This window comes from Mobula birostris, chromosome 9, assembly GCF_030028105.1.
Source record: "Mobula birostris isolate sMobBir1 chromosome 9, sMobBir1.hap1, whole genome shotgun sequence".
NCBI classification, from domain to species: domain Eukaryota; kingdom Metazoa; phylum Chordata; class Chondrichthyes; order Myliobatiformes; family Myliobatidae; genus Mobula; species Mobula birostris.
Window position 1 is genome coordinate 155633488 of NC_092378.1, and position 15841 is coordinate 155649328.

A 15841-nucleotide genomic window follows, 5' to 3' on the forward strand; every position below is an offset into this window, starting at 1 on the left:
CTTACCACATCAGATGGCAGCTTGTTCTGCACTCCCACCACTCTCTGAGTGAAGAAGTTCCCCCTAAACCTTTCCCCTTTCACCCTAAAGCCATGTCCTCTCGTATTTATCTCTCCTAATCTAAGTGGAAAGAGCCTATTCACATTTATTCTGTCTACGCCCCTCATAATTTTGTAAACCTCTAACAAATCTTCCCTCATTCTTCTACGTTCCGAGGAATAAAGTCCTAACCTGTTCAATCTTTCCCTGTAACTCAACTCCTGAAGACCTAGCAACATCCTAGTAAATCTTCTCCGCACTCTTTCATTGTTATTGATATCCTTCCTATAGTAATTCTTTAGCACATTCTTGCTGAAGAATGTGCAGAAAAGGAAGCTGGAATAAGCCGGGCACTTGTTAAGAGGTGATGGACTGCAGAAATTGTTATTGGAAGGGATGATAGAAGGAAAGAGGCGAACCACTTGGTATGATAATATGAGGCAATGGACTGGGTTGAGTTATGCTGAGGCCAGAAAAGGAGCGCAAGATCGAAGAAGATGGAGGTGCATAGCCGCCAATCCCGGATTCGGGACGGCACCCACTGACTGACTGACTGGCCTATAGTCAGGTGACCAGAACGGTACACAATACTCCAAATTTGGCCTCACCAATGTCTTGTACAACCTCCCCATAACATCCCAACTCCTATACTCAATACTTTGATTTATGAATGCCAGGATGCCAAAAGCCTTCTTTACAACCCTGTCTACCTGTGACGCCACTTTCAGGGAATTATGTATCTGAACTCCCAGGTCTCTTTGTTCCTCCGCACTTCTCAGTGCCCTACCGTTTACTGTGTATGTTATACCTTGATTTGTCCTGCCAAAATGCAACACCTCACACTTGTCTGCATTAAATTCCATCTGCCATTTTCTGTCCCATTTTTCCAGTTGGTCCAGATCCCTCTGCAAGCATTGAAAGCCTTTCTCGCTGTCCACAACGTCTCCAATCTTAGTGTCATCAGCAAACTTGCTGTTCCAATTTACCACATTATTATCTAGATCATTGATATAGACAACAAACAGCAATGGTCTCAGCACAGATCCTTGAGGCACATCACTAGTCACAAGCTTAAATAAATAGGTTTTGAGCTGGTATTTAAAAGTTTGCATTCCTTATAGTTTTAGGTTTTGAATCCCACAGTTTAGGAGTGTAGTTCAAAAAAGCTGACCTGCAAATTATCTTTCGAGGGAGATTGTTCAAATTTAAGAGACTGGCAGAAGAAGACCTGAGAGCTCGAGCAGGATTATAAAACAAAAACAATTCTGCGATGTTCTCTGGTCCCAGACCATTGAGAGATTTAAAAACAAAAGAACTTTAAAATCAATTCTCAAAGATAGAGGAAGCCAATGTCAGGTCAGGAGTGATGTGCTTCCTCATCCTGGTTTTGGTTAAAAGTCTAGCAGTGATGTTCTGAATGAGTTGAAGTTAGTCAGTGGATTGCTTTGGAATCGATTCACAAAGCAATGTTTGGATTGCTTTAGATAGGAATGAAATACGTTACAAGTCTGGCGTTTTTAAAATGCCTCAGCAAGAGTATTGCCATGACTTAATATCTCTTTGTTAACATTCTCCTTCCCCTCCCCCACCATTGCCTTCCTTGTAAAGGCCGGAGTGAGAATGTCTTGACGCAGAAGATGGAGAAGGCTGCCCTGAACAGCTCCTCAGATCCTGAAAGCCTTACTTCAGGCACTTGGTGTCTATTGTTTGAACACTGGTGACATACAAAGAGATTGGGATGGAAAGTTATTGCAGATAGTATTTTGCATATGATTTAAATGTTGTACATGTTGGTTACCCTTATGAGGTTATTTTGGGCAGTGAAATATTGTGCACTGTGGGAGTTGCAAAGCTAGCATTTCAAGATTCAAGATGGTTTAATGTCATTTCCAGTACACGTGTAAAGGTGAACAAAATAATTGTTGCTCTGAATCCGATGCAGCACAGAGAAAAAAAATAATAAAATACTAATAAAAACATAATAAATATAAATACATAAGATGGCTTGTATAGATTGATTGTATACAAAGTGATTCTGGGCAAAGCAGTTGAATTGAATTGACTTTATTACTTACATTCTTCATATACATGAGGAGTAAAACTCTTTACGTTACGTCTCCGTCTAAATGAGCAACGTGCAATTTATATTAAATAGTCTGTACAACAGGATAGTCAATGTAACATAGAAATACAGTTGTGTCACCATGAATTTGTCAGTCTGATGGCCTGGTGGAAGAAGCTGTCCCGGAGCCTGTTAGTCCTGGCTTTTATGCTGTAGCGTTTCCCGGATGGTAGCAGCTGGAACAGTTTGTGTTTGGGGTGACTCGGCTCCCCAGTGATCCTTCGGGCCCTTTTTACACACCTGTCTTTGTAAATGTCCTGAATCATGGGAAGCTTACATCTACAGATGTGCTGGGCTGTCCGCACCACTCTCTGTAGTGTCCTGCGATTGAGGGAAGTATTCTTACCTATACCAGGCAGTGATGCAGTCAGTCAGGATGCTTTCATGGATTTGGGGATTTGGGGGCCATACCAAACTTCTTCAACCGTCTTGAGGTGAAAGAGGCGCTGTTGTGCCTTTTTCACCACACAGCCAGTATGTACAGACCACTTGAGGTCCTCGGTGCTGTTAATGCCGAGGAACTTAAAGCTGTTAACCTGCTCAACCCTGGATCCATTGATGTCAATAAGGGTTAGCCTGTCTCCATTCCTCCTGTAATCCACAACCAGCTTCTTTGTTTTTGCAACATTGAGGGAGTGGTTGCTTTCTTGACACCACTGTGTCAGGGTGATGACTTCTTCTCTGTAGGCTGTCTCATGATTATTTGAGATAAGGCCAATCAGTGTAGTGTCATCAGCAAATTTAATTAGCAGATTGGAGCTGTGGGTGACGACACAGTCATGGGTATAGTCATAGTCATAGTTATACTTTATTGATCCCGAGGGAAATTAGTTTTCGTTACAGTTGCACCAACCAAGAATAGAGTATAAATAAAGCAATATAAAACCATAAATAATTAAATAGTAATATGTAAATGCCAGGAAATAAGTCCAAGACCAGCCTATTGGCTCAGGGTGTCTGACCCTCCAAGGGAGGATTGTAAAGTTTGATGGCCACAGGCAGGAATGACTTCCTATGACGCTCAGTGTTGCATCTCGGTGGAATGAGTCTCTGGCTGAATGTACTCCTGTGCCCACCCAGTACGTTATGTAGTGGATGGGAGGCATTGTCCAAGATGGCATGCAACTTGGACAGCATCCTCTTTTCAGACACCACCGTCAGAGAGTCCAGTTCCATCCCCACAACATCACTGGCCTTACGAATGAGTTTGTTGATTCTGTTGGTGTCTGCTACCCTTAGCCTGCTGCCCCAGCTCACAACAGCAAACATGATAGCACTGGCCACCACAGACTCGTAGAACATCCTCAGCATCGTCCGACAGATGTTAAAGGACCTCAGTCTCCTCAGGAAATAGAGACGGCTGTGACCCTTCTTGTAGACAGCCTCAGTGTTCTTGTACAGGGAGTAAAGGAGGGGACTTAGTACACAGCCCTGAAGGGCACCTGTATTGAGGGTCAAAGGGGCAGAGGTGAGTGAGCCCACTCTTACCACCTGCCAGTGATCTGACAGGAAGTCCAGGATTCAGCTACACAAGGCAGGGTGAAGGCCGAGGTCTCTGAGCTTCTTGTCGAGCCTGGAGGGAATTATGGTGTTGAATGCTGAACTGTAGTCCAAGAACAGCATTCTCACATAAGCATCCTTCTTCTCTAGATGTGTAAGGACGATGTGTAGAGCTGTGGCTATTGCATCGTCTGTCGATCGGTTGTGTCGGTAGGGGAATTGTAGGGGGTCCAGTGTGGGTGGTAGCATGCTGCAGATGTTGTCCTTGACCAGCCCCTCTAAGCATTTGCTATTATTGAGGTGAGTGTGACAGGATGCCAATCTTTCAGACATGTTACCTTGGTCTTTTTAGGTACCGGAACAATGGTGGATATTTTGAAGCAGGAGGGCACTCTACACTAGGAGAGGAAGAGATTAAAAGTGTCTATAAACACACCTACCAGTTGTGCCGCGCTCATCTTGGTACTCGCCCTGGGATGCCGTCCGGTTCCGCCGCCTTGTGACTGTCCCCCCGTTGGAAGCAGCTGTGTACTTCGGTCTCAGAGATGACCAAGCTGCAGGTCACATCAGCTGTAGTTCTCCTCAGGGTCTTTGAGAGAGAGGCAGTGATGTTTAAACTCTTTAAACTCCACTGCGTTTAGCTTTGAAGTCTGCAATGGTGTGCAGACCTTGCCATAAGCTGCGTGTGTTGTTGGTGGAAGTGTCAGTACATAAGGTGACTCTGACAGGAAATGATAAAGTAGTGGTGTTTGGGGGTGTGGACAGGTGGATTAGTGGGTGGAGGTGTTGATCAGTCTTACTGCTTTGGGAAAGTGACTGTTCTTGAGTCCAGAGCCTCCTCCCTGATGAGGGTGGGAGAAACAGTCCATGAGTAGAGTGGGTGGGATCCTTCACGATGCCACTGGCCCTTTTCTTGCATCTTTTTGTTTGGTATTGCTGAGAGATGGCCATACATTGGAATTTTGGCAAGATTTAGTTTATGATATTGCAGTTGTGCCTGGGAGATGGAGATGGGGGTGGTGATAAGCAACACTCAAAGAGTTGTGAGACTCAAGTCTCTGCTTCTGCTCCCCAATAATGGAGGCAGAGTAGGTTTTAAATGCAAATAAATGAAGAGGGACTGGATAAAATTACATGTTGGGTGTGTTCAAAAACCAGCAGTTTATCCAGCCAGCCACTTGTATTCATTTGTAATGTGTTCTGCCATAAAGTTTATAGCTTTTTCTGAGCCTCTATTTCACCATTGTTTCCATACTTCATCAACCAGCTATTAGACAATGTTATCATCCATTGAAGCTTCACACATTTGATTGGGCAGTGTGATTACAAAGGGATTGGAGGTGCACTGACCTAAACAGCCAGCTGTGATTTGTCAACAAATAATCTGCTACGTTAAGTGACGAGTATAGCCTTGACCTCTGCACTATTGACTGTGTACTTTGTGAGAAATGTCAATAAGACCATAAGATATAGGAGCAGAAGTAGGCTGTTTGGCCCATGGAGCCTGCTTCACCATTCAATCATAGGCTGATCCAATTCTTCCAGTCATCCCCACTCCCCTGACTTCTCCCCATACCCTTTGATGCCCTGGCTAATGAAGAACCTATCTATCTCTGCCTTAAATGCACCCAATGACTTGGCTTCCGTAGCCACTCATGGCAACAAATTCCACAAATTTACCAGCCTCTGACTAAAGTAATTTCTCCGCATCTCTGTTCTAAATAACATCCTTTAATCCTGAAGTCATACCCTCTTTTCGTAGACTCCCCTACCATGGGAAATAACTTTGCTATATCTAAACTGTTCAGGCCTTTTAATGTTCAGAATGTTTCTATGAGATCCCCCCCTCATTCTCCTGAACTCCAGGGAATACAGCCCAAGAACTGCCAGATGTTCCTCATACGGTAACCCTTTCATTCCTGAAATCATTATTGTGAATCTTCTGTGAACTTTCTCCAATGTCAGTATATCCTTTTTAAAATAAGGGGCCCAAAACTGCACACAATACTCCTAAGTGTGGTCTCAACATCATGTCCCTGCTCTTATATTCTATACCTCTAGAAATGAATGCCAACTTTGCATTCGCCTTCTTCACCACCGACTCAACCTGGAGGTTAACCTTTAGGGTATCCTGCACAAGGGCTCCCAAGTCCCTTTGTATCTCTGCATTTTGAATTCCCTCTCCATCTTAGTAATAGTCTGCCCATTTATTTCTTCCACCGAAGTGCATGACCATACACTTTCCAACATTGTATTTCTTTTGCCACTTCTTTGCCTATTCCCCTAAACTATCTAAGTCTCTTTGTTGGCTCAGACGTTAATGCATGCAGTAAAAGGAGGAATATGCACACTGCTGTATCATGTTGCTCACATCATGCTTCTGGATGTCCTAGAGTTTCACTCAGTTTAAAGTGCAAGCATTGTTTGATGAAATCCTACAGCACTAATGAAACAGCAATGAATAATAGTTTTGCCAATATACTTGCACTCTATAAATTAAAAATAATCAGTTATTAGTCAATTTGTTCAGGGAAGGATATTGGTCAAGATTCTGGGAGATTCCCAGCAACTTCCAGTGGATCTTTTGTCATAACCTGAATCTGGGATCACAATTTTAAATGATTTTGGCACCTCCCAATTGCACCAAGTGTTGGTTTGTGATATGAACATAAACAGTTAGAACAAAAAACAATACAGCGCTAAAAACAGGCCTTTTAGCCCACAATGTTGTGCTGAACCAAATAAATTAGTAATTATATGGCCAACTAAACTAATCTCTTCTGCCCTCACAATGTCCATATCCTTCTATTTACCTCACGTTCATGTGCCTATCTAAACATTTCTTTAAAAGTCTCTAATGTTTCTGCCCCTACCACCACCACCACCACCACCACCACCACCACCCCAGACAGCACGTTCCAGGCACCCACTACTCTCTGTGTGCAAAAAAAAAACAAAAACAACAAACAAACTTGCTTCTCACATCTCCTTTGTGAAACCACCTCCTCTCACCTTAAATGCATACCCTCTGACTCAATATCAGCAAGACCAAAGAGCTGATTGTTGACTTCAGGAAGAGGAAACCAGAGGTTCTTGAGCCAGTTCTCCTCGGAGGATCAGAGGTGGACAGGGTTATCAACTTTATTTCCAGTGTTATCATTTTGAAGGACCCGTCTTGGGCAGCACGCAAGTGCAATTAAGGAAAAAAAAACACAACAGTGACTCTACTTCCTTAGGAGTTTGCAAAGATTCAACATGATGTCTAAAACTTTGACAAACTTCTACAGATGTATGGTGGAGAGTATATTGACTGGCTGCATCACAGCCTCGTATGGAAACACCAATGCCCTTGAACGGAAAATCCTACAAAAAGTAGCAGAAATGGCACAGTCCATCACACCCTCCTCAGCATTGAGCACGTCTACATGAAGCGTTGTTGCAGGAAAACAGCATCCATCGCCCAGGTCATGCACTCTTCTTACTGCTGCCATCAGAGAAAAAGTACAGGAGCCTCAGAAACAGTTATTACCCTTCAACCATCAGGTTCTTGAACCAAAGGGATAACTTCGCTCATCTTCACTTGCCTCATCACTGAAATTTTCCCACAGCTTATGGACTCACTTTCAAGGACCCTTTATCTCTTGTTCTCGATATTTATTGCTTATTATTTTATTCTAATTATAATTATTATTATTATTATTATTTCTTCTTCTTTCTTTTTGTATTTGCACAGTTTGTTGTCTTTTGCACACTGATTCTACGCCCAGATGGTGTGTTCTTTCATTGATTCTGTTATGGTTATTGGATTTATTGAGTATGCCCACAAGAAAATGAATCTCAGGGTTGTATATGGTGACTCAAACATACTTTGATAATAAATTTACTTTGAATTTTAAATATACCTGATGATTTGGCCTTCATTGCCGTCTTGTCGCAATGAATTACATAGATTCACTGCCGTCAGGCTAAAGAAATTCCTTCTCACCTGTTGTAAAGGGACATCCCTCTGTTATGAGGCCGTGCTCTCTGGTCCTAGTTTTCCCCCACTCTGGGAAACATACTGTGTGGTATTTTATTGTAAAACCAGGTGATGGACGGGAGTTGTAGTGTAATCAGCTGCTGAGATGGGTTGAAGGAACCAGCAAGTTGGAGTACTGGATCATGTAATGCAATGCTGTTTCACTTTGGGAGTATCCGGTGGTAACAGGAATAAGAAGCACTGTTACACAGGGTTGATTGCAAAGAAATGGACACACTTTGGTTGATATTCTCCTGCATGTACCTTTGTTTGGTTTTGGTCATGTTCCTTCATGCATATTTACCTTGTCTCGTTTTTTGTAATCTGTTTGAGCTCCTCATTCCGATGGCACAATGTGGAGAAGGGCTACAGGTGCATGGACATACCACCAACTGCGTTTCCTTCCACGTTGCATGTCCCTGTGTTTTTTTCATTGTTGGTGGGTTTAAATCCTGCAATTCTTCCTCCAACAGCCATAGTCATACAGCATGGAAAGACATCATATGGCCCAGTATGATCCATGCCAGCTTCCACCACCCTTTGCCTCCTGTTATCAAACCAGTTTTGTGCCCAATTGTCCAGTTTACCTTGGTTCCCTTGTGCCTTAACCTGAGCAACAGTAGCACAGCGGTTAGCGTAATGCGTTACAGTGCTAGCTGTAAGATCAGGGTTCAGTCCCTGCCGTAAGCAGTTGGTATGCTTACTCAGTAACTGTGTGGATTTCCTCCACGTGCTCTGGTTTCCTCCCGCATTCCAAAGGTGTACAGGTTAGGATTGGTAAGTTCTGGACATACTTTGTAGGTGCTGGAAGCACAATGACACTTGAGGGTTACCCTCAGCACATCTTGGATTATAGTGCATTTTACTGTATGTTTTGATGTATATGTGACGAATAAAGATAATATTTTGTGTCTTTTAAAAAACCTACCCCGTGGAACCATGTCAAATGCATCGAGATAATGTCTACTGCCCTGTTGTCATTGATCGTAATTAGGATGATAGTGATCTGAAGAAGTGAGTGTTAATTTATTTTTGTTAGATGGCCATGTATTTGCAGTTACTCCTAATTAGATCTGAAATATTATTGACCTTATAAACTTATTCAGTTTTCATTTGAATAAGCGAGAGAAAGGTGTGCATACAAATGTGAATATGGTATGCATCTCCCCTGTGTAAAGAAACTGAGGAGCTTCCCTTTTGTACCTGCAGATTCTGACAGTCAGAACGATGATGCTGGATTTGGAAATGAAGACGACGTACTTCCCTGCTCTGATGGATTTGAGGACTTCAATTGCTTTGAGGCAAGTATATGATCAATTGCCACTGGAAGTTATCACCTTTCAGGACTTGACTTGTTTAAATGATTCTCAGTAGTTCACTTAGTAACTGCACGACAACTAAAATTGACCAATGTAGCAGCAAAGCTTTGTCTTTGATCTCTGAGGTCAGCTTGGCACAGCCTGTTCTTGTTTGGAAGAGTTACCATTTTCACCAAATCAAATTGTTCAACTCAGTCATCACTGAGGAGCTATTACAGTGTTGCAGTGGGCATACTTTTAAAGAGATGTTAATTGTAGGTCTTCTCTGTATATAATGACTGTTAAAGTCAAAAGATTGACAGGAAGAAGTTGCTTCCGTTAGTGTTTTAAAGTATAATGTGGATGAGTACTGGTGACGAGGTAACTGTTCCACTGGTTTAGCTTTATCAAAACATTCTATCTAATTGTCCGTGCATTTGATGGAATGTGCTTTCTATCCTGGTACTCTGTGTCATACACCACCGACTGGCTTCCTATCCCAGTACTCCGTGCGGTACACCACCGAACGGCTTCCTATCTCAGTACTCTGTGCCATACACCACCCAACAGCTTCCTGTCCCGGTACTGTGTGTCGTACACCAGCGACTGGCTTCCTATCCCGATACTCTGTGTCATACACCACCAATCGGCTTCCTATCCCGATACTCTGTGTCATACACCACCAAACGGCTTCCTATCCCGATACTCTGTGTCATACACCACCGTAAACACAAAATAATCTGCAGATGCTGTGATCAAAGCAACACTTTCAGTACGCTGGATGAACTCAGCAGGTCGGGCAGCATCAGTTAGAAACGATGAGTCGACGTTTCGAGCCAGAACCCTTCGTCAGGACTGAAGAATGAAGGATGGGGAAGGATTTGAAGAACGCTTGTAGCTTGAGTTGGAAGACCAGTAATTTGAAAGACAAAGGGGTGGGGGAGGGGAAGCATTGACATCATAGCCCTGAAAACAATGGGTAGTAGAAGGAGGAGGCGGAACCATGAGGGAGCTGGGGGATGGGGTGGAGTATCAACTCTGGAGACTTTCCATCCTCAGCCGCTAAACTCATTATTCCCACACCCTGTACCGCTCGGTTTTACCTCCTCCCCAAGATCCACAAGCCTGACTGTCCTGGCAGACCCATAGTTTCTGCCTGCTCCTGTCCCACTGAACTTGTATCTGCCTACCTGGACTCCATTTTGTCACCCATAGTTCAGTCCCTCCCCACCTACATCCGGGATACATTCCATGCCCTCCACCTCTTCAATAACTTCCAGTTCCCCGGTCCCAACCGCTACATTTTTACTATGGATGTCCAATCCTTATACAACTCCATTCCCCATCAAGAAGGCCTCAAAGCCCTCTACTACCTCCTGGATACCAGACCTCACCAGTTCCCCACCACCACTACCCTCCTCCAGTTGGCGGAACTGGTTCTCACACTTAATAACTTTTTTGGCTCTTCCCACTTTCTTCAGACTAAGGGTGTAGCTATGGGGACTCGCATAGGACCTAACCTCTTCGTTGGTTATATGGAACAGTCTGTGCTCCAAACCTATTCTGGTACTGCTCCCCAACTTTTCCTTAGGTACATTGATGCTGCTTCCTGCATCCACGCTGAGCTCGTCAATTTCATCGACTTTACTTCAAACTTCCACCCAACCCTCAAATTCACTTGGTCTATCTCGGACACTTCTCTCCCCTTTCTCGATCTCTCGGTCTCCATCTCTGGAGACAGACTGTCCACTGACATCTTCTACAAGCCCACTGACTCTCATAACTACCTCAACTCCACCTCTTCCCACCCCACCACATCCAAAAATGCCATTCCCTGTTCCCATTTCCTCCGTCTCTGCCGCTTTCTGTTGAGGCTTTCCGTTCCAGGACATTTCAAATGTCTCCTTTCTTTAAGGATTGTGGTTTCCCTTCTCCCGTCATCAATGATGCCCTCACCCGCATCTCCTCCATTTCCTGCACTTCGGCTCTCATCCCATCCTCCCGCCACCACAACAGGCACAGAGTTCCCCTTGTCCTCACCTACCACCCCCCAGCCTCCAGATACAGCACATTATCCTCCGCAACTTCCGCCACCTTCAACAGGACCCCACCACTAAGCACATCTTTCCCTCTCCACCCCTCTCCGCTTTCTGCACAGATCGGTCCCTCCACAACTCCCTTATCTGCACGTCCATCCCCACTGATCTCCCACCTGGCACTTATCCCTGTAAGCGTAAGTGCTACACCTGTCCCTACACCTCATCTCTTGCAACCATTCAGGGCCCCAAACAGTCCTTCTAGGTGAGACAACACTTCACTTGTGAGTCTGTTGGGGTCATCTATTGCATCCGGTGCTCCCAGTGCGACCTCCTCTACATCGGTGAAACCCGACGCAGATTGGGGGACCGCTTCATCGAGCACCTGCGCTCCGTCTGCCACAACAGACAGGATCTCCCAGTAGCCACCCACTTCAACTCTGCTTCCTATTCCCATTCAGATATGTCCATACATGGCCTCCTCTACTGCCATGATGAGGCTAAACTCAAGTTGGAGGAGCAACGCCTCATATACCGTCTAGGTAGTCTCCAGCCCCTTGGTATGAGCATAGAATTCTCCAGCTTCCAGTAATTCCCTCCTCCTCCCTTCCCCTATCCCTATGTCACTCTGCCCCCTCCCCCAGCTTCCTCATGGTTCCGCCTCCTTCTTCTACTACCCATTGTTTTCAGGGCTATGACGTCAATGCTTCCCCTCCCCCACCCCTTTGTCTTCCAACTGAAGCTACAAGCATTCTTCAGATCCTTCCCCCATCTTCCATTCTCAGTCCTGACGAAGGGTTCTGGCCCGAAACGTCGACTCATCATTTCTAACTGATGCTGCCCGACCTGCTGAGTTCATCCAGCATATTGAAAGTGTCATACACCACCGAACGGCTTCCCATCCCAGTACTCCGTGTCATACACCTCCGGCCAGCTTCCTATCCCGGTACTCTGTGCTTATTCCATTTCTTTGATTGTATATTGGACCTGTTAAGCGTCATGCTAGCAGCGCTGACTTGTTTTGGAGCCCTTGAGCTTCTAAGTGGTCATGAGGATGTACCCTTGGATTTAAAATAGCAGTGAGCAGTGTGCAGCCAGCACAATTCTAGACAAGGAGTTCTCAGTAAGTCTCACTGGAGTTAAGAAGAAACCTACCAATTTTTAAAAGGGCTAGTAGAATGGACGTGGAGAGGATGTTTCCAATAGGGGAAGAGTCTAGGACCAGAGGGCAGAGCCTTAAAATAGAAGAATATTCATTTAGAACAGAGAGGAGGAGGAATTTCTTTAGCCAGAAGGTGGTGAATCCGAGAGATTAATTTCCACAGACAGCTGTGGAGGTCAAGTCATCGGGTACATAGAGGGAGTACAGAGAAGCTTCACCAGACTGATTCCTGGGATGGCAGGACTTTCATATGATGAAAGACTGGATGAACTAGGCTAGTGCTGACGAAGGGTCTCGGCCTGAAACATCGACTGCACCTCTTCCTAGAGATGCTGCCTGGCCTGCTGCGTTCTCCAGCAACTTTGATGTGTGTTGCTTGAATTTCCAGCATCTGCAGAATTCCTGTTGTTTGGCTTATACTCGTTGGAATTTAGAAGATTGAGGGGGGATCTGATTGAAACGTATAAAATCCTAAAGGGATTGGACAGGCTAGATGCAGGAAGATTGTTCCCGATGTTGGGGAAGTCCAGAACGAGGAGTCACAGTTTGAGGATAAAGGGGAAGCCTTTTAGGACCGAGATTAGGAAAAACTTCTTTACACAGAGAGTGGTGAATCTGTGGAATTCTCTGCCACAGGAAACAGTTGAGGCCGGTTCATTGGCTATATTTAAGAGGGAGTTAGATATGGCCCTTGTGGCTAAAGGGATCAGGGGGTATGGGGGGAAGGCTGGTACAGGGTTCTGAGTTGGATGATCAGCCGTGATCATACTGAATGGCGGTGCAGGCTCGAAGGGCTGAATGGCCTACTCCTGCACCTATTTTCTATGCTTCTATATATAAAACAGAGGTTGATTGATTCTTGATTAGTCAGGGTGTCAAAGGTTGTGGTGAGAAGGCAGCAGACTGGGGCTGAGGGGGATAATAAATTGGCCATGATGGAGTGGCAGAGCAGACTAGATGAGCTGAATGGCCTAGTTCTGCTCCCATCTCTTATGATCTTTTGGATTTTGCCTTCCACTGATGCCTCTGTAGCATTGGATCACACATGTTTTGGTGTTCAGAGGCTGGTATTGGGTGGGTGATTTGAGGGGTGCAACCTGCACCCTGTCTGGCCAGATGAACCTTTTCTTTTTTACTATGAATAGTTTCCCCAAATTCCTCTTCATTAAATGTCTGCTTCCCGAACTTCTCTGGGGGGTTATTAGTATACCTTCAATGAAGACAGAACCAAGTAATTGTTTGGTGCTCTGAAAATCTTATTATAAATTCCTATTTTATCTTATAACTACAAAGAGTCTTACCTACATTTGTCTGTACTAATCCTTTTTTAATATGAAACTTATAAGTAAATCTTTCACCTTCCTGGCATCTCCCAGCTTCTTACTTCAGCTGATCCCTTCTTACTCCCCACTCACCTGGCTTCACCTATCACCTTCTTGCCTGTCTTCCTTCCCCTCAACCCCAACACCTTTTGCTGACATCTTCTCCCTTTCTATCCAGTCCTGATGAAGGATGTCAGCCTGAAATTTCAATTGTTTATTCCTCACCCTAGATGCTGCCTGACCTGCTGACTCACTCCAGCATTTTGTGTGTTGCTTTTTCATACTTCTTGCAAGATTTCTTGACTACACTTTTTTTTTTCTCTGACATGCTCTACACTTCCAACAGGTCTGAGCTGACCCTAACCCATGATACAAAGTATAATGGTATACCAACCGGGTCAGGTCACAGATCTCTCAGTGGGCGAGCATCTGGGGGGCAGTGACCACCACTCCCTAGCCTTTAGCATTATCATGGAAAAGGATAGATTCAGAGAGGACAGGAAAATTTTTAATTGGGGAAGGGCAAATTATGAGGCTATAAGGCTAGAACTTGCGGGTGGGAATTGGGATGATTTTTTTGCAGGGTATTCGGTATTCACCAATGAGAGGGAACTTGATGACAGTGAGGAAAATATGAGTGAGGTTGTGGAGCATGTTGATATTAAGGGAGAGGAGGTGTTGGAGTTGTTAAAATACATTAAGACGAATAAGTCCCTGGGGCCTGACGGAATATTCCCCAGGCTGCTCCACGAGGCGAGGGAAGAGATTGCTGAGTCTCTGGCTAGGATCTTTATGTCCTCGTTGTCCACAGGAATGGTGTCGGAGGATTGGAGGGAGGCGAATATTGTTGCCTTGTTCAAAAAAGATAGTAGGGATAGTCCGGGTAATTATAGACCAGTGAGCGTTACGTCTGTGGTGGGAAAGCTGTTGGAAAAGATCCTTAGAGATAGGATCTGTGGGCATTTAGAGAAACATGGTCTGATCAGGGACAGTCAGCATGGCTTTGTGAAGGGCAGATCGTGCCTAACAAGCTTGATAGAGTTCTTTGAGGAGGTGACCAGGCATATAGATGAGGGTAGTGCAGTGGATGTGACCTACATGGATTTTAGTAAGGCATTTGACAAGGTTCCACACGGTAGGCTTATTCAGAAAGTCAGAAGGCATGGGATCCAGGGAAGTTTGGCCAGGTGGATTCAGAATTGACTCGCCTACAGAAAGCAAAGGGTCGTGGCAGAGGGAGTACATTTGGATTGGAAGGTTGGGACTAGTGGTGTCCCACAAAGATCGGTTCTGGGACCTTTACTTTTCATGATTTTTATTAACGACCTGGATATTGGGGTAGAAGGGTGGGTTGGCAAGTTTGCAGACGACACAAAGGTTGGTGGTGTTGTAGATAGTGTAGAGGATTGTCGAAGATTGCAGAGAGACATTGATAGGATGCAGAAGTGAGCTGAGAAATGGCAGATGGAGTTCAACCCAGAGAAGTGTGAGGTGGTACACTTGGGAAGGACAAACTCCAAGTCAGAGTACAAAGTAAATGGCAGGATACTTGGTAGTGTGGAGGAGCAGAGGGATCTGGGGGTACATGTCCACAGATCCCTGAGAGTTGCCTCACAGGTAGATAGGGTAGTTAAGAAACCTTTCATAAGTCGAGGGATAGAGTTTAAGAGTTGTGAGGTAATGATGCAGCTCTATAAAACTCTGGTTAGGCCACACTTGGAGTACTGTGTCCAGTTCTGGTCGCCTCACTATAGGAAGGATGTGGAAGCATTGGAAAGGGTACAGAGGAGATTTACCAGGATGCTGCCTGGTTTGGAGAGTATGGATTATGATCAGAGATTAAAGGAGCTAGGGCTTTACACTTTGAAGAGGAGGAGGATGAGAGGATACACGATAGAGGTATACAAGATATTAAGAGAAATAGATGGAGTGGATAGCCAGTGCCTCTTCTCCAGGGCACCACTGCTCAATACAAGAGGACATGGCTTTAAGTTAAGGGGTGGGAAGTTCAAGGGGGATATTAGAGGAAGGTTTTTTACTCAGAGAGTGGTTGGGGTGTGGAATGCACTGCCTGAGTCAGTGGTGGAGGCAGATACACTAGTGAAGTTTAAGAGACTACTAGACAGGTATATGGAGGAATTTAAGGTGGGGGCTTATATGGGAGGCAGGGTTGGCACAACATTGTGGGCCAAAGGGCCTGTACTGTGCTGTACTATTCTATATTAACACAGAATACTTCGGGATTTGATGGGGTCTTTGCGTGGGCATTTCATGGCAAAATTGCTTCCATCCAGCCGGTTAAAGCACTTTGGTGACTTGAAATGGCATCTCAATCTCCATTTAC

General features: G+C 44.8%; 1 protein-coding gene across 4 annotated transcripts in view; it reads left to right on the forward strand.

Annotated features, from left to right (window-relative positions):
* Positions 1-15841, forward strand: part of rab11fip3 (RAB11 family interacting protein 3 (class II)) — a 175216-nt gene that overhangs the window by 61323 nt on the left and 98052 nt on the right. For all 4 annotated transcript variants that reach the window (XM_072269240.1, XM_072269243.1, XM_072269241.1 and 1 more), the window contains one exon: positions 8889-8980. In XM_072269240.1, coding sequence (XP_072125341.1) covers positions 8889-8980 — 92 coding nt within the window. The remainder of the gene's footprint in view (positions 1-8888; positions 8981-15841) is intronic.